The 17,845-nt window shown below is 37.5% G+C and overlaps 1 protein-coding gene across 7 annotated transcripts in view; it reads left to right on the forward strand.

Moving 5' to 3' along the window:
- The window catches only part of NCBP1 (nuclear cap binding protein subunit 1), a 50,204-nt gene that overhangs the window by 19,774 nt on the left and 12,585 nt on the right, over window positions 1-17,845 (forward strand). For all 7 annotated transcript variants that reach the window (XM_070595837.1, XM_070595835.1, XM_070595841.1 and 4 more), the window contains 12 exons: window positions 1,997-2,104; window positions 2,453-2,574; window positions 4,149-4,218; window positions 4,685-4,900; window positions 7,495-7,592; window positions 8,332-8,395; window positions 9,850-9,960; window positions 10,735-10,799; window positions 11,932-11,994; window positions 12,239-12,313; window positions 14,274-14,377; window positions 16,887-17,009. In XM_070595837.1, coding sequence (XP_070451938.1) covers window positions 1,997-2,104; window positions 2,453-2,574; window positions 4,149-4,218; window positions 4,685-4,900; window positions 7,495-7,592; window positions 8,332-8,395; window positions 9,850-9,960; window positions 10,735-10,799; window positions 11,932-11,994; window positions 12,239-12,313; window positions 14,274-14,377; window positions 16,887-17,009 — 1,219 coding nt within the window. The remainder of the gene's footprint in view (window positions 1-1,996; window positions 2,105-2,452; window positions 2,575-4,148; window positions 4,219-4,684; window positions 4,901-7,494; window positions 7,593-8,331; window positions 8,396-9,849; window positions 9,961-10,734; window positions 10,800-11,931; window positions 11,995-12,238; window positions 12,314-14,273; window positions 14,378-16,886; window positions 17,010-17,845) is intronic.

Below are 17,845 nucleotides of genomic sequence, written 5' to 3' on the forward strand. Positions count from 1 at the left end.
TTCTCTTGAAATACAGTTCTCCATTCACCACAACAGCTGCTGTTTTGAAAGCATTCTCATTAAAGGTACCACAGCTCATTACCAAGTCCAGTGGCTTCTTTTCACACTAAATCCTCGTTGACCTTCCTGTAGCATGTGATTCTGTGCACTCCTTTCTTAGCTCCTGGTTTCTGGAGCACCATTTTTTCCTGGATCTCCTGCTGCCACCTACCTTCTATTCCTCAGGCTCCTTTTACTGGGTCATCTTCCTTTGCCCCTTAAATTTTTGTATTTCCCAGGATTCTGTCACTGCTTCACTTTTCTTTAAATACTCTCCCTGAAGCTTTCTCATTCTCTCTCCTATTTTCATAAACCACCTTTATTTTGATGACCCCCTCCCCTTCAAATCTATAATCTGTATCTCCTGCTTCAGCCTTTCTCCTGAGCTCGAGACCTGTGTTTCAAATACTACCTGGATAGCCCTAAGATATCTTGCCGGAAAGTCCCTAAATTAATGCATTATTTTTACCTTCTTTCCTTCTGTCCTCTCCCCAGCCCACACACAGTGGCTGCTGTCCACTGGATAATCCATCTAGAAACCTGAGCATGAATTTTTGTCTTCCCTTTGCCCCTTCAAACTGTAAGCAGTCCCCAAGCCCTCTCGCTTCTACCTCCTACATTTCTCTCCAGTCCGTCCCTTCTCCTCTGTCTCCAGGGCCTCTAGCATAGCCTTCCTCCTCATGTCTTAACAGCCTCTTAACTGATCTTTTGCATCCAGATTGTCTGCTTTTTACTTGATCTTCTACAGTGGCACCAGAGTGGTCTTTTGATAACTAGGCTGTGCTATTGTTGGCTACAGAGTAAAAACCTCAGTTCCTTTCTGTTGTCTACGGTGGATGGTCTTAAAAGCCTGGTGCACAAGATGATTCATTAGGTTGCAGGAAGTAAATATTAGAACTCTTATTTATCTTAAATGGAAATGGAATTAAGCCTTAATAATACGTAATACATAGACTTCACTGGGCCAGTGTATATTACAAATACATGTACATGTTTCAGAGGTATGTGATCCAGTTCTTTTTTACTGAGTAGTTCGGACACTCATCAGGCTATGAGATTAAGTCCAGACTCCTTAACCTGATCTTTCATGGTTTCCCCAGTCTCTTTCTCCATCCTTGCCTCCTGTACACCCTCCAGCTATATCAAAATTATTTGCAGATCCCTGAACACACCTTGTCTTTGAACCCCTCTGCCTAGAATACTCTCCTTGCTCTCCCCTTGAGGAGCACTTTACTCATCCTTTATGACCTAGCCCAAGCGTTAGCTGCGTTATGATGCTTTCCCCCACTCCCTTGGTCACTGTTCCTAGAGCACTTGTGATTTGCCTTTTAGTACAGGACTCATCCCTTTGGATTGAGATTATGCTTATCCCACGAGACTATGAGCTCCCATTTGACAGGTAATTTTTAGTAGTGCTTAGCAGTGGCACACATAAGACACGTAATAAATATCTGGTCAGAAATTTCCATTTCTATAGTTCCGTTTCTATAGTGAAAATTTTCTCACAGCCAAACAGAAAAGAAACTTAGAGGTTGAAGTAGCTAGAATATTACAGTCTTGGCTCTTAGTGTAGCATAGAATGGAAACCTGTAAATCCACAGCTTCCTGCCTTCATATGGTCTCTGTCACAACTACTCCGTTCTGCTGTTGCAGAACAAAAGCAGCCATAGACAATATGTAAACAGAGGAGCATGGCTGTGTTCCAGTAAAAGTTTATTTGCGAACACTGAAATTTAATTTCATATAATTTGTATGAATCATAAAATATTTTGGATTTTTTTCAAGCATTTAAATATCTAAAAAACATTCTTAGTTTGCAGGCCATGCAAAAAACAGCCAGTGGGCTAGATTTAGCCCTTGGGCTGTAGTTTTTCAGACCTGTGATTTCAACAAGATTGTGTGTTTTTAATTATTATCAAGGAGATTTAGATTTAATAGAAATTATTTTCCCGAACAGGTCCGCTTTTTATCTGATCTGGTGAATTGTCACGTCATTGCGGCCCCGTCGATGGTTGCTATGTTTGAAAATTTTGTAAGTGTAACTCAGGAAGAAGATGTGCCTCAGGTAAGAAAGTCCTTTACACTGAACCCTGTCCATAGAGTACCAGGAATTTTTCACTGGTAACTCTTTACTAATAAAAAACAAAAGATAACATCAGATTATCATGCTATAAATTAATACCTAAAAGTTAAGTCAACTGCATACAGGTGGGTTCTTGTGACATCTGTATGTTAACTCAAATGATTCTGTATGTAAGATTAAAAATAATTTATCTAGAAATACTCTGAATGAGCCAGATGTCTTGCTTAAGTCCTGTTGTAGCTTCTGTAGGATTTCATTCAAGAATAAATACAATATGAATGAGAATTAACTAACATTTACTTTAAATTTACCTTTTTAAAAATTCTTTAGGTGCGACGGGATTGGTACGTGTATGCATTTCTGTCATCTTTGCCCTGGGTTGGAAAGGAGTTGTACGAAAAGAAAGATGCAGAGATGGACCGCATCTTTGCCAACACTGAAAGCTATCTTAAGTAAGGGCACAGCTCGTAGTTCTCTTTGTTGTTTAGGTAAAGGATATCTTACTGATATCATAAATGTGTTCTATTCTATCTATTAGTAATACCATTTGAGTTTTATTTCTCAAAAATAAGCTGTAGAGTTCCCTAAGGCGTTCTCTAGGTAATCTCATTCCCCTACTGTTGCAACTTACTGAGGCCTCGGAGTAATCAAATAGACTTGCTGACTTTCCCAGTACAAAGGAGTTGGTAACATAGCTTGTTTTAAGCTGCTTTTGTATGTTTGCAAAGGCGTAAAACATCTTAACACAATGATTGTCAAATATTAGTGTGCATAAGAGTCCCCTGTGGCACTTAAACATGCTCCAACCCCAACCCCTGGACCAATTGAATCCCGATATTTGAGTGAGAGGTTTGGACATCTGTATTATTAATATGTTCTGTGGGTGGAGAACCACTGCCCTAGCACGTACAATATATTTATTTTATCTAAATTAATCCTAAACTGAGTCCTTGAAACAGTGATCCTTAACCAGCCACCCAGCTTACACTTCTTGAGTAATATGACACATTTCAGTTAAAATAATCCCATATTTTCCCATTACCCACTTCTTTAAGCCGATGTTAAAAGCTTGGTTTATTAGATAATGGTGGCCTTGTTAGCAAACTTACGCTTAATTATCCAGCAGCATGGTAATCAGAATAATTTTATTATAAGTTTCATTTTAGATCTATTAATAGGTACTTCTTTGGATATTGCTAATATCTACTTAGTTGGTTACAAATAAAGCTAAAAGAGGTATAAAGATAAAAATCTTTTTTCATTATGTTAAGCTGCCTTTGAATGACAGATTTTTTAAATTTTTTTATATTTTTGAAAGTTGTGCTGGGTTTGTTAAAAAAAAGGTAGATGTTTGCAAAAGAATAAAAATAATAGTGTGAATATCCCAGCATTTGAGTATATGTCCTTCCCCTTTTTTATACAAATGGTAGTACACAGTAAGGACAATGGTCTTCACTTTGTTTTTTCCTTAGGATAACTTGGATTTGTTGCATGAGAGTATATGGCTCTGCCTTGTTCTTTTTGACAGCTATGGTATTCCACTCCTTTAATATACCATAGTTTCTTTAACTAGACCCCTGTTGGTAGGCATTTAGGTGTTTCCATTCTTTTGCTATTATAAACAATGCTTTAGTGAATATCCTTGTACATGTTTCTTTATGAACACCTGCAAATAAATTTGTAGGGGATATGAATTTTTAGAAATGGCATTGCTGGGTTGAAGTGTTTTAACAATTTTAACTTTCATAGATTTAGTCACATTGCCTTCCAAGGAGATTATACTCCTTCTTATCTCTTCTAAAGAGACTAAATTATATTAGTTAGCCCCTCTGCTAGCAATGTTTGAAACTGCATATTTGCCCACATTTTGGCAATGTAGTATATCATCAAAAATTTTGATGTCTGCCAATCTGATAGGTAAAAGTTATTTCACTGCTTTAATTTGCATTTTATTAATTATGAAAGCAACCAGATATCTTTTCATGTTTTTGAAAACCTAAATGTGGATTTTCTTTATTATCTTTAGAAGACGCCAGAAGACTCATGTGCCCATGTTACAAGTATGGACTGCTGAGAAACCACATCCACAAGAAGAGGTAAATTGATTTCAGTCTCTTGTGATACAAGCACAGCCAGCTCTATGTAGATTCTTATCGCTGTGACGTACTCAAATCATTCCATTTGTATACCTTCGCTAGGTTTCCACGTTACATGTCAGGGTCCAGCTCCTTATAGCCCTGGGCATATAGTGGATTTTTAATAAATGTTAGAATGTAATTGAAACCTTGCCCATTCTGTGGGAGTCCAGATATCATAGAGTTGACATTTTTTATTTAAATGCCAAATTTGAAAAATGTAAGAGGTAGCAGCCTCAGACAGGCTTGATAAAGTAATTAAGACAACAACTTAGCACCATTCCTCTGTACTACATTTAATTGCAAGTTGGCTTACTTTTGTATCCTGTATTTTAGAAGGTACTGATTTTTTGTTTTGTCTAGTCAAAATGTTATTTCTTCTAGTCTCCAAATATATATTAATTATTAAAAATTAATCTGTCTTTAGTATTTAGATTGCCTGTGGGCCCAGATTCAGAAATTGAAAAAGGATCGCTGGCAGGAGCGGCACATCCTCAGACCTTATCTTGCCTTTGACAGCATCCTGTGCGAAGCCCTGCAGCACAATCTGCCCCCGTTTACACCACCTCCCCACACCGAGGACTCCGTGTACCCGATGCCGAGGGTCATCTTCAGAATGTTTGATTACACGGATGATCCCGAGGTACGAGACCAACTGGAAGTTCCTGTGCGAGGGCCTGTGTGCCGTTATACTCTGGTTTAATCTTGTGTGAATTTTGCCTGTGATACATGCTAGTTTTGACTGTTTATTATCTGAGGGTCAATGGCAGTGAAGTTAACAATTTAATTCCCTGAATGGTATCACCTCATTATGCAAGAAATTATATTTAGCATGTGTAAATAGATTAAGACAGCACAATGTGCAGTTTAAGAGTGTAGGTTTGAGAGCCACATTGGTTTGGGTATTAATCCTGGCTTAGTCAGATCCTAGGTGTGTGATCTTGGGTGAGTTATTTACCTCTCTGCCTAGTTTCCTAAGGGGATAATAATAGTGTGTACTTCATAAAGTCATAATGAGATTAAATTGTTAATACACGTAAAAGGCATAGAACAGTATGTGACACATGATGAGTGCTCAATAATTTTAGCGATTATTTTTAATAAGGTTATCTTTCAAGAAAAATGCCCAGTTTTAGAGATTGTCCATCTCTCTCTAACCCTCACAGCTTGTCTTATTCATATTATATCATTAGTTTTTTAAAAATTACGCAGTGTTTTTAATTTAAAATCCCCAAAGATTAGGGGCCAGCCCAGTGGCACAGCGGTTAAGTTTGTACCTTCCGATTCGGCAGCTGGTTCAGATCCCGGGTGTGGACCTACGCACCATTTGTCAAGCCATGCTGTGGCAGGCATCCCACATATAAAGTAGAGGAAGATGGGCACAGTTGTCAGCTCAGGACTAGTCTTCCTCAGCAAAAAGAGGAGGATTAGCAGCAGGTGTTAGCTCAGGGCTAATCTTCCTCAAAAAAATATCACCTAAGATTAGTATAAGCTGGCTTTATAGTTTTAAATATAAGTATTCTTTATTATGAAGTCAACTTGTATGAAGCCGTTATATTTTAGCAATTAAGAAAATGTATAATTTTGATATTAACACCTGGTATAAAATTTACATTTTGACTATGCTTTAATTTTTTTATACCTTTGCATTTGAATAACTGTCTTAACTTTAACAGCCAAGCAGCAAGCATGGTGATGACTGGCTTGGTTCTGAATAGAAGCTCGCCTGGCTAAAGTACCACACCTGTTGCTTAGTACATCCCAGTCAGCGTAGAACAGTTTCTCAGCCCCAGCATAACTGACATTTTGGACTGGAGAGTTCTTTGTTGTGGGGAACTGTCCTGTATGTTGTTATTAGCAGCATCCTTGTCCTCTACCCTCTAGATGCCAATGGCCAGTAGAATCTAGAGGCTAAATGTGAGTTGTGACAGTGAAAAATGTCTCCAGAGATTGCCAGATGTCCCCTGAAGGCAAAATTGCCCTCATTTGATAACCGCTGGCATGAGAACCAGTATTACCACTTATGGTCAGATTTGAGGGTATTTTTCCTCCTATCTTCTGTTTTCTGTCCTACTGTAAATTGCTTATGACCTGTGAAAATTTAGTATACAATCTTTATTTATTTATTTTTTTAGTATGTGGGCCACCAGCACAGCATGGCCACTGACAAAGCAGTGTAGGTCTGTGCCCAGGAACTGAACCTGAGCCACCGAAGCAGAGCACACTGAACTTAACCACTAGGCCACCAGGACTAGCCTATGCATGTAATCTATCTCAGAGTAAAAAGTTGTTAGATAATCAGTTATATATACAAAATTATCAACTTGCTGCCTACTTTCCTATATTCCATATATAATGAAATGCTTTTAGTCATTATGTAATGGTCTAATTAGGTATATCTAATTGAAAGCCTAATTTATGTTTAAGATTGCTAGAATGTTTGTGTTTAGGTTTTTCTTAGTATAAGGGGAACTAGAAGGGGACCTCAAAATTTGTTTCTCCCTGGCTGTTTATATTAATTGGTGTTGCCTCTGTAAAGTGCCTGTCATCCTTGGCCAGAAGAGTATTAATATACAAAATATCTGTTCCCCTCAAAATGAAGGGGATTTGATTTCTTTTGTTCTGGCTTTTGAAAAAAATGTTTATCTAAAAAAATTAGAAATTATAGAGAAGATTAAAGTAAAAGTCACCATTAAGAGTCTACAATAGTAAATAAATAAGTACATAAAAATAACTCTCTGGACTTGTTTGCTATGCATATACTTTTTAAAAAAATTAAACAGTATCACGTAGGTAATGTTTTTAACCTTTTTAAAAACAATATGGTATGGATATCTTTCAGTGCATATGTGATAAACATATATGGTGTTTGAAGTAAAGTTTTCCCTCTCTTAATGTTTGTTATGGAAGTAATCTACTCTCATGGTTTAAGAAAAAACTGTATAGGGCTAATAATATACAAAAATGATTTTGTTTCCTAGAAGAATGGAGGTAGAAGGTGGTGGTATAGCGTCAGATGTGGTGGAGGAAACACTGCGGCCGACGCTCAGGCTGTGGTACATAGAAGTGGGCACAACAATGAAATTTGCTGAATATAGAGCTTTCATAACTTCTGAACTTAGATTCCCAGCATCCAGTCTAGTGTTTGGAATGTAATAAGCTCTCAAATATTTGTTGCATAAATGAAAGGAAATATTTTTTCTAGATGTGTAGTATATGCATTGGGTTTCTTCCCAGGGTCCTGTAATGCCAGGGAGTCATTCAGTGGAAAGATTCGTAATAGAGGAGAACCTTCACTGCATCATAAAGTCCCACTGGAAGGAAAGGAAGACTTGGTAAGCTTCTTCCCATGGTACTTTCAGGGAGGAGAAAAAGTAGCAATTTTCCAAATGCGGTAAGAACAAAGTGTATGTTGAGTGTAAGATCTTCCTCTCTTCCTGATGTCCTGTCTTGCTATGACCAATCTCAGAAAACACTTGCTTTACTTTCTCAAGGCCCTTCACCCTCAATGGTACTTTTCTGGGTGTTCATAGTACTATAGTGCTTTATGGTAATGTGCATGTGACGCCAGCTTTTTGTGTGTGAATGTTTGCTGTATGCTATGGACAGATTAACTTGAATGGCAAGCTATTTTTGGTATGAATATTATGGGAATAAATGAATACTAATGATGTTGCTCTGTTTTCTAGCATTTAGACATCAAGCTTTGGAAAAGTTTATTTTTAATATTTTCTTAAACCTTGGAAAGTTTTGGTTTAGATTTTAAGGTGGAAAGGAATATAGTATTGGGGGAATAGTCTACCCTGTTAAAACGTTTTAAGTTAATAGATCTAAACGTGCTTTCTTAGTATTGTTACTTACACTCCGTTTGATCTTTCAGGGAGTTTTGGATGCATTAAAGAGCTTCTTTGTGGTAGACAAAATAATTCGTGCTATAGTTAAGTGAAGTAACAAATCTAGAATATTTCAGAAAAGAACCTTTCCTTCTATCTAAACGCACTGCTATCGAAACTGTTTATTTGATTTTTCGTACATCTTTGTATACTTATTAAACTTAAATTACATTTTTTATAGTGCTGCACAGCTAGTGAGCTATCCAGGGAAGAACAAGATCCCATTGAACTACCACATAGTTGAGGTACGCATTCCACATGGAGCTTGTTTCTAAGTTTCAGAAGCTTTCTGTTAACTTTAAAGTGTAATCTACTCTTAGCTTTTTTTTTCTTGCCACTTGTTAGGTACTGAAAATTAACAGAGGACTGAACAGATTGCTCTCAGTTTTAGTGCTCTTTTAGCCGTGTTAGTAAGGAGAAAAGAGGAGGTTGAGATCAATAGCCAAATGGAATTTTGAGTTGCTTGTAAATTATTTATATAGTATGTCTTCACTCATGGATGGTTATCATGGATAATGCAAGTTACTTCTAGTTCTGTCAATACATTGTCCGCTTGACATATGTGTAAGTGGCTTAAGTACTTTGAAGTATTGTAATACTTTAGGCAGATAACCTAACAAATATATAATATATTAACATAATATGTACATAGTATATTATTCTCTGTATCACAAGGTAGGGATAAATATGAGTCCTTATTTATTCTTAGAAATCAGAAGAGCCAGTTGTTTTGGAAGTAGGGAGAATAGATAATGCTTTAAATTCCATATTAAGTCATACAAAGGATGATATTAGTATCATTGTTGAACACCTTGTAGAGATTTATGTCCCTAGAAACAGTATTTTCACTTGACACGTGGGTCAAACTGTCAATTACATTATTCCTTTATGTTAAAACACTTATGTAAGTGAGCAGGGTTACGATGTATTATTTAAGATTTACTTTTTATTCATACTGCAATGTGTACTTTCTTAAAAGTACTGCATCTCACCTGTCTTTACAGAACTTGAGAGTATGTTTAGGCTGTGAACTTGATTCATTGACATGTCAGTTGAAATGCATAGAATAAGCCATATTTTTAAATGTGCAAAATGTGTGGAAATTCATCAGAATGAAGTACAGAAGTGTGGGAGATAGGGATGAGAGGAAGAATGCAGACCAGGCTTTAGAATTCTAGGAAGGTGGTCTGCAAATTATATAGGGAGAATGGAAACCGGTTTCTAAACGAGAGGCATGGCAAAGAAGTCTTGGGCTACCAAAAAGATTTCTGGGCACCAGTTTCAAGTAGCCATGTGGAATGACTTGATTATCTCTGTTCCCATCCTCAGAGTCTAATCAGAGTTTTTCCTACTTATGGGAATGAAACTGATGGATCTTTGAGTCCCTCAGTAAACTGTCCCTCCCTCAACCAATTCTGATACTTCCAAAGTTGGAATTTGATTGTACTGTTCTCTGGGATAAGCATTGATTTTTGCATATTCTTATTTGATTGAGTTATAAAGAGGAGAAATGTTCATTGCAGTATTCAATTATAGATCTTCATGTTTTACAGAGTGTAATTTTAAAGATTAAAAAGTAATTTTTTCTTCCCTGTGAGTGCCATGGAGTTAGTTTGCCTTTAGAATGTTGAGGTCTTTCTAATAGCAGAAGTGCATAGATAGCTGTTGAATTGTGTTCTGACTCATGATTCCTTTGTAGGTGATTTTTGCAGAGCTGTTCCAACTTCCAGCACCCCCTCACATCGATGTGATGTACACAACACTTCTCATTGAACTGTGCAAACTTCAGCCTGGCTCTCTACCCCAAGTTGTATCCTTTCCTTTGTTTTTAAACGTACTCTCTTTGGTCTGGCTTTAAAAGATTATTAAATATTTCTGCTTGTGGTTTAAATCACTTCCTGAAAACAGGATGACATTTCTTTAAAATTTAAACATTACGTGTACCAAACAGTTCAGCCATTCCACTCTTAGGTGTTTATCCAAGGGAAATGAAAGCATGTGTCCTTCCAAAGATTAGGCATTAATGTTCATAGAAACTTTATTTGTAATAACCAAAAACTGGCAGCAATCTTAATATCCATCAATACATGAATGGATAAATAAATTTCATTGTATCTATACAATGTGACTCAGTAATAAAAAGGAACAAGTGTTTGATGCAGGCAACGACATGAATGAACTGGAAGATAATTATGCTGAGTAAAAGGTGCCAAACAAATAAGAATTCATACTACATGATTCCATTTACAAAAAATTCTAGAAAGTGCAAAGTAATCTAGTGACAGCAGACCAGTATTTGCTTGGAGACATAGATGAGGAAGGGGAGAAGGGAGACTGGATTACAAAAGAGCATGGGGAAATTTTGGAGGTGATACAGATGTTCATTATCTTGATTCATGGGTGTATCCAGGTCAGATTTATTGTACATCATTGATACTTCAAAGCTGTTAAAAAAAAGATTACATGAAAAGATGCTCAACATTATTAGTCATTATGCAGACTTCTAGGGAATGTTTTTTTTTTCCTATCACAACTTATTTTGAATGAAGGTGGAGAATAGTTTTCCTTATCCTCGAATTCACAGCTTGCACAGGCAACGGAAATGTTATACATGCGTTTGGACACGATGAATACTACCTGCGTAGACAGGTATAGTAACTGCCCTATCGCTATACTGATTGTTAGCAGCTTCTACTCCCTGTACTTAATAGAACTTGATCAGCAAAACATTTGCCTTAAGAATTTCCAAGTTGATCTTTCTTTCTTGCCTCCCCAAAATAATCCTTTGTTATAGTAATAAAATCATACTTGTTGTAATGTTACATTACGCTTTCTAGTCTTAACTTTTAGTATGAAATGATACCATCCTGAAGTTTTCTTTAATTATATTATTTACTTGTTTGGTGCTTTGGTATAGTTATACTTTGTCCTCTGGAATCTTAATCCTCTGTAATTTCCTCTGTAAAGCCTTTTAAAATAGGCTTTAGGCTAGCCCCTATGTAAAAGCAGAGTCTAAAACTGTATATTTATATATTTAAATATATATTATGTATGTATTTTTATTTACGTCTAGATAGCATCTGCTTCTAAAATAATTAGCTTCTACATAACTACAGTTTCAAGACTCAGTTTGTACAAAAGACCTTATTGGATTTGTATGGCTGTGGGAATTGCATGCTCACTGTCTTCTTTTGGGTGAGGTCTATGTCCCACCTTTGTTAGCTGATATTCTTTCCTACCTCTTCGATGGTGTCTTATTGTTTATGGTGAAAAGGGCATGGTGTGACGATGAGAGGCTATGCTTTGGCTCTGCCATTTATAAAATGTATCTGCAATTTAATCTTTTTTTGTTTGTTTCTGTTTCATTGTCAATTAAATGGGGAAAATAATACATTCCCCAGGAGTTATTATGAGAATTAAATTGTGTAAACATTTATGTGGTGCCTAGCAGAAAACAGGCACTCAAATTGTATCTGTTATTCACTTAAAATGGATAGCGCTATTAGAAGGAATGAGATGGGAGACTGTTAGTTTTTGAAGTAGAAGATGAGTTAGAGGATTTGCAGAGAAAAGGGTAAGTGACAGGAAAAGATACAGCTGTGAGTAAGGGGATGTGCTTTTCATTTACTCCATAAATAGGGTTTTATTTGTCTGAAGGATTGTATAAATCCTATTATATATTATATTGTATAAATCCTAATATATGTTATATTGTATAAATCCTATTATAAATTGCAATCATTTGTCCTTTTCTGTTCCCATCTCCCAATTCTCTGTATAGGTTTATTAATTGGTTTTCCCATCATCTAAGTAACTTCCAGTTTCGTTGGAGCTGGGAAGATTGGTAAGTGGTGTTGTGTTTTATCTTTCTCTTCTCTGTAGTCCACCATAGTTTAAAAACTGTTCGTATTTAAAACTATAACTTAAAAGCAGTATTCTTTATGGTCTGAAGTATTTAGTTTATTTTTGATATTTTTATATATAAATGAAATAATTTAGTTGGAAGGAAAACCATTTGTAGCTAAGTACAAGTTAGGTATAAGTACAGATTATGGGTAAGAACTTCTAAAACCGCATTTCCTCATCAGGTCAGATTGTCTTACTCAAGATCCTGAAAGTCCCAAACCAAAGTTTGTAAGAGAAGTTCTAGAAAAATGTATGAGGTAAGGTCTTTGTGTTTTCTCTTTAGCTTGGTTCTCTTAATTTCTAGGGCGGGATTTTTTTCTTCTCCGTATTTGTGATTTGTGTCCAGAAGGTCATTTTTAAAATCCAAATACCTGCTTCTCTTCCCTTTTAGTTTTTAGTCAAGATTTAGGCTGAAAAAAGTAAGCAGTTGTGCCATCTGAATTCATGTGAATTAAACCAACAAGGTTTTTTTGTCAAATATACTTTGAAATAATTTCACATTTCAGGAAAGGTGCCAAAACAGTGCAAAGAACTCTGTATCCTGATCATCTAGATTCCCTGGTTGTCAGCATTTCACCATGTTTGTGCTCACACTCACTCCTTTTTCCCTCTCAGCATGAATACACCCATTTCATTGGTCTTTTTCTCAACCCTTTGAAAACAAGCCTCCGGTATGATATCCCATCATCCTTTAACAGTCCATTGTATATTTCCCCAAAACAAAGACACTCTCCTGCATGACCAGCATACCACCCTCCAAATCAGGACATCAGCTGTGGTATAGTAATACTACCATGCAGTCCACACATGCTGCTGACATTTTGCCAACCATCCCAACAATGTCTTTTTCCTTTCTGGTCCAGAATCCTATTCAGGAACATGTGTAGCATTTAATTGTCCCATTCTCTTTAGATTCTTCAATCTTGAACAGTTATTATTCTTTCTCTGTCTTTCGTGTCCTTGTCAGTTTTAAAGAATCTGGGCCTTACTTTCTTGGGTTGCCCTGACGTGTCCTCATGACTAGACTCAGTTCTTGCCTTGTTGGTGCTCTTCTCAGGGCATCACATCAGGAGGCACATGCGTCCCAGCACTGGAGACGTTACCCTTGATCACCTGCTCATGTCAGTGTCTGCCACCTTCCCTCCCTGGAATTCACCATTTTTCCCTTGTAATTGATTAATATTTTGTGGGAGACATTGTGAGGTTTCACTCATATTGTATTCTTCATCAAACCTCCACTGACAACTCCTACTCCTGTCTGCCACCACTATGTTGACTGCCAAGGATGCTTCTCTTTTTCCATTATTCTTTCTACGTTTATTAGTTGCTGTTCCACTGTAATAAAGAGCTTTCCTTTTTGACCCTTTTATTTATTTATTCCTGAGTTTATAGATCAGTAGGGACTAATGGATTTCTGTTTCGTTCAGTAGGTTATAATCTCTTACTGTCATTATTTATTTTGATGGCCAGATTGTCCCTGATTTGTCCTTTGGGAGCCCCTTGTGTCTTCTTTTTTTTCTTCTTTTCTTTTTTAATGCCGCCCTCCATTTATTGAACATTTCCATTTCCTTATTTCTGAAAGAAGATGTTCCAGGCTCATCTTGTGTTTCCTTGCCCCTCCCCTGGAATCATCTATTTATTAAAGAGCCTGAGTTTCTAGTAGTGGTGTATGGTATTTAGGAACCAACATCTGGACACTTGATATGTTTGTTGCTATGGACAAAGGTAATGAATATATTTGTGTGTGCACACACACATATCTCTAACTATTTGTACATCCAGCTAGGTGTGTGTATCCCTCCAATTCCAAGCCAGCATCTCATTTTTTTAGCCTTCCCTTTTGCCAGGATTTATAAATACCTTTTGAGGTAGTAAGAGACTTGACTCCATTAGCCTCGACATGTATTTATTTGCTACAGTAAAACCAGTCTCTCAACCATGCAGACTCCACTCCACCCCACCATCATCACCCCACATCTTTGGCCACCAGGCCACCCACTGGCCCACACCTCACTGCAAACCAGTAAGTTTTGAAGAAGGCCTGAGTTTTGGTGTGCTGGCGTAGATAAAAGCTTAAAGGACTTGTTTCCCCAGAACTTTTACTTCTTGGTTGTCAGCTGAGTCTAGGGTGTTGGAGATTGTGACTTTCTGGGTGAGTTGGATATACCAAAGAATGGAACTGATAAATATTTTCTGAGGCTCTTATTTGTATTGTAGGTTGTCTTACCATCAGCGTATATTAGATATTGTTCCTCCTACCTTCTCAGCTCTATGTCCTGCAAACCCAACCTGCATTTACAAGTATGGAGATGAAAGTAGCAGTAAGTAATAAAATAAAAGAAATCCCTCTGTCTTTAAAAAATACATGCAAGTATTCTCTGAAGTCAGTTATTTGAGGTGGAGAAAGTGAACTTTTTCTTTTCTTGGGTTTATATTTTCTCTCTTTGAAAGGTGATCTGTCACTAGCCACTATTGTTTTATTTACCCTTTCGTTATTTTGAAGGTTCATTGTGATCTATTCAGTTATCACTGGCTTGTAAATTTTTCTCTTTTAATAATGTTGGATCCATGACTTTATTTTAAATATGCTGCTAAGTATGACAAGATGAATTTCTAGCCAAAACTTATTAAAATGAACACGTATAATTGTCATGGCGATGGAGATTCCTTGAATTAATAACTGACCTGATATCAATTCAGTTGTGGGAACAAGGGGTGCACATAGACTAAATTTTGACTGGCAGAATGCCTCTAGAGGTAAATTCTTAACTACGGTTTTCTTACTTTTTGGTTATGTCATTTCTGAGATTGCACTATAAATCGGAGGGACCATAATTTGATACACAGTTTTGTGCTTTACATTTAATGAAGCTCAGGTGTTGTACCTTGGTGATCACTGGTAGAGGGTTAGGTGTGGAGTTTTTCCAAGTTGGTCTGTTCAGATGGCACTGAACACAGCTCCTCCATGAGCCTTCCATTTCATGTTGTGTAGCAGTCCTTTGCATGCTGAAACTCAATCCTCTCTCTTGCATTCTCATATTGCACCCCAATTCTTCACCTACACCTCAGACTACACCTGTTTTCCTTGAAATAAACTCAGTTGGTCCCATTGCTAAGTCCATTTCCTGTATTATTATATCACTTAATCCTTAAAACAACTCTGAGAGAGGAGTGTTTCTTACACTAATTTTACAATGAGGAAATGGCTTCAAAGAGGTAAAGCCACAGTGAGATGCTTCTGAGTGGTAGAGCCCAGATTCAAATCCAGGCATATTAACTGAGCACTTTTGAGGAAGATTAGCCCTGAGCTAACTGCTGCCAATCCTCCTCTTTTCGCTGAGGAAGATTGGCCTTGAGCTAACATCCATGCCTGTTTTCCTCTACTTTATATGTGGGACACCTAGCACAGCATGGCTTTTGCCAAGCAGTGCCGTGTCCGCGCCTGGGATCCGAACCGGCAAACCCCGGGCTGCCAAAGCAGAACATGCGCACTTAACCGCTGTGCCACCGGGCCAGCCCCACAGCCACACTCTTAACCACATGCTTTCCTGCAAGAGCAAAGCTTGTTGTGGCACTTGTAATTGCCAAGGTTTGAGTTCTGCCTTGTACTGGATCCGAGAATCATAAGATACAGTCTTTGATATCAAAGAGCTCAGACTTTTGTTGAACATTGAGCTTTCTTTTTTCCCGTAGAAACAACTCAGCCTGACATTGAAAGCCATCCTAACAGTTGTTCCTGCTTAGTTATTTTTCAGTTCTTCCCAAGTGGACCTCCACTCCAGCCAAACCCACTTCCTTTTTATTTTTTCCGTGCTCCTAGTTCTTGGTTTACCTTCGTTTGTGCGGTTAGCCTGGTCTGGAAAGCCCTTTCTGTCTCCTGTTCTTGTTCTCTCTCCAAGGTCTAGCCCAAGCTCCACTGCTGTCAGTATTTTTTAACCTTTCAAGCCAGTTTTGTGTTTTCTTTGGCTGCTCCTTATGTGAATGTCTTGGTTCACCAGCTAGAATGTAGACTCCTCAGTGGCAGGGGATTCCTTTTTTCCTCACTTGTCTTTTCTCCCACTTTCAAGGGAAAGCACACAGCACATGTGACCTGTTGTAATTGACTTTATTCATTCCAGGTGCTTAGTAACTCATATTCTCTGTTACCATTGCCTTTTTATTTGTTACCTCCTTGGCTCCCTTACAGTAAAAGTAGATTTCTGATTGCTCTGGTGATGCCTTACAGTATGTACTAGCACAAATTTTATACACTAAGAACTCGACAGATATTAACCAATAGTAAACACATGGACTCACAGCACATGAGCATCTTGCTTGTGTAGATTCAACTATATGAACTCAGCAAAAGAGAAAAGCAAAAAAAATCCTGTGTTAACTTGGCAGCCTACACCTTGCTGAAATTCAATTTCCACTGTCTCAGGGAAAAGGAAGAAGAAGGGGGCATTGGCAAGAATGAAAGAGAAATACGTTGATTCTCAGCTTTTCAGCTTATAGAGGCCTAGGGATTAGAGGACTGTGGAAGGACAATTGTAACTGTATCCACATTTCCCCTCCTTCCCTGAGGAAGACCAGCACTGCTGCCCTGCTCCCCCCCCACCCCCCGAATTTCAATTAGCTGTGTGTTCTTAAGGAAGTATTGAAGTGAGAATTATGTCTTATGCCTTATTAAACTTTCACATGTGGCTATCTTTATACAGCTTAAATATTGATCTTGGATAAAGAGTATTCTATTTTGAAAGAAAAGAACTTTTTAAGGTTGTCAGTAACTGAATTATTTGAAAAAAAAATAGTCTTAAAACTTGATCTCCCCCCCCCCCATTCTGTGGTTAGATTCTCTTCCTGGACATTCAGTTGCTCTCTGTTTAGCTGTTGCCTTTAAAAGTAAAGCAACCAATGATGAAATCTTCAGCATTCTGAAAGATGTGCCAAATCCTAACCAGGATGATGATGACGGTAAGGCAATTTAATATTTCTTGAGTGGAATTATGTATAGGCCAGGTTAAAGCATAAACATAACTCTGGCAACATGAGTTCATCCTAAATCTCATTGGATACTTATAAAGCAATGTATTCTTTTGGCCTGTTCAGCCTGTCAGTTGTCTCTAGAACCCTGGTATTTTCTCCCTTATGTAAAAAGAGATCCTAACATCCCTGTGAAATAGCTGACATTAAGTATATAAACTAACTACAAAGTAAAATACGCCGTTATCATTCAAAGATTTTTTTTTTTTGGCTGAGGAAGATTCGCCCTGAGCTGAGCCAACGTCTGTTGCCAATCTTCCTCTTTTTTTCCTTTTTGATGTGGGCCACCACCACAGCATGGCCTCTGACAGACAAGTGGTGTAGCTCTGCACCTGGGATCCAAACTGGGGCTGCCGTCAAAAATTTTTAAACATGCCCTGCTTTCCCTTTAGAGAGGCTCCTGAACGGGAAGCCTTGATGTACTATAAATTTGGATGTCTTCTCCAAATTAAGCTATTAAAATCATAATGTTTAACATACGCTGAGTATGTATCATGTAATTCCAACCAAAATCTGTAGGTTCTTTTCTGGGCAAGAGTGGGAAAATTGCAGAATAATTTATAAGTTTTCTGTAATCAATAAATGGATAAGGCAAAAGGTGATGAGAGGGACTTGCCTTATCACATATTAAAACATATCTTGTGAAAACTACAGTAACTACAGCAATGTGAACACAAAAGAGACAAGGCACAAAAAGAAAAATCAGTAAAACAGATGAAAAGTCTATTGTGACAAGTGGATAATCATTTGGGGGGGGAATTTTTTTT

This window comes from Equus przewalskii, chromosome 26 (assembly GCF_037783145.1).
Source record: "Equus przewalskii isolate Varuska chromosome 26, EquPr2, whole genome shotgun sequence".
Classification (NCBI taxonomy): Eukaryota; Metazoa; Chordata; class Mammalia; order Perissodactyla; family Equidae; genus Equus; species Equus przewalskii.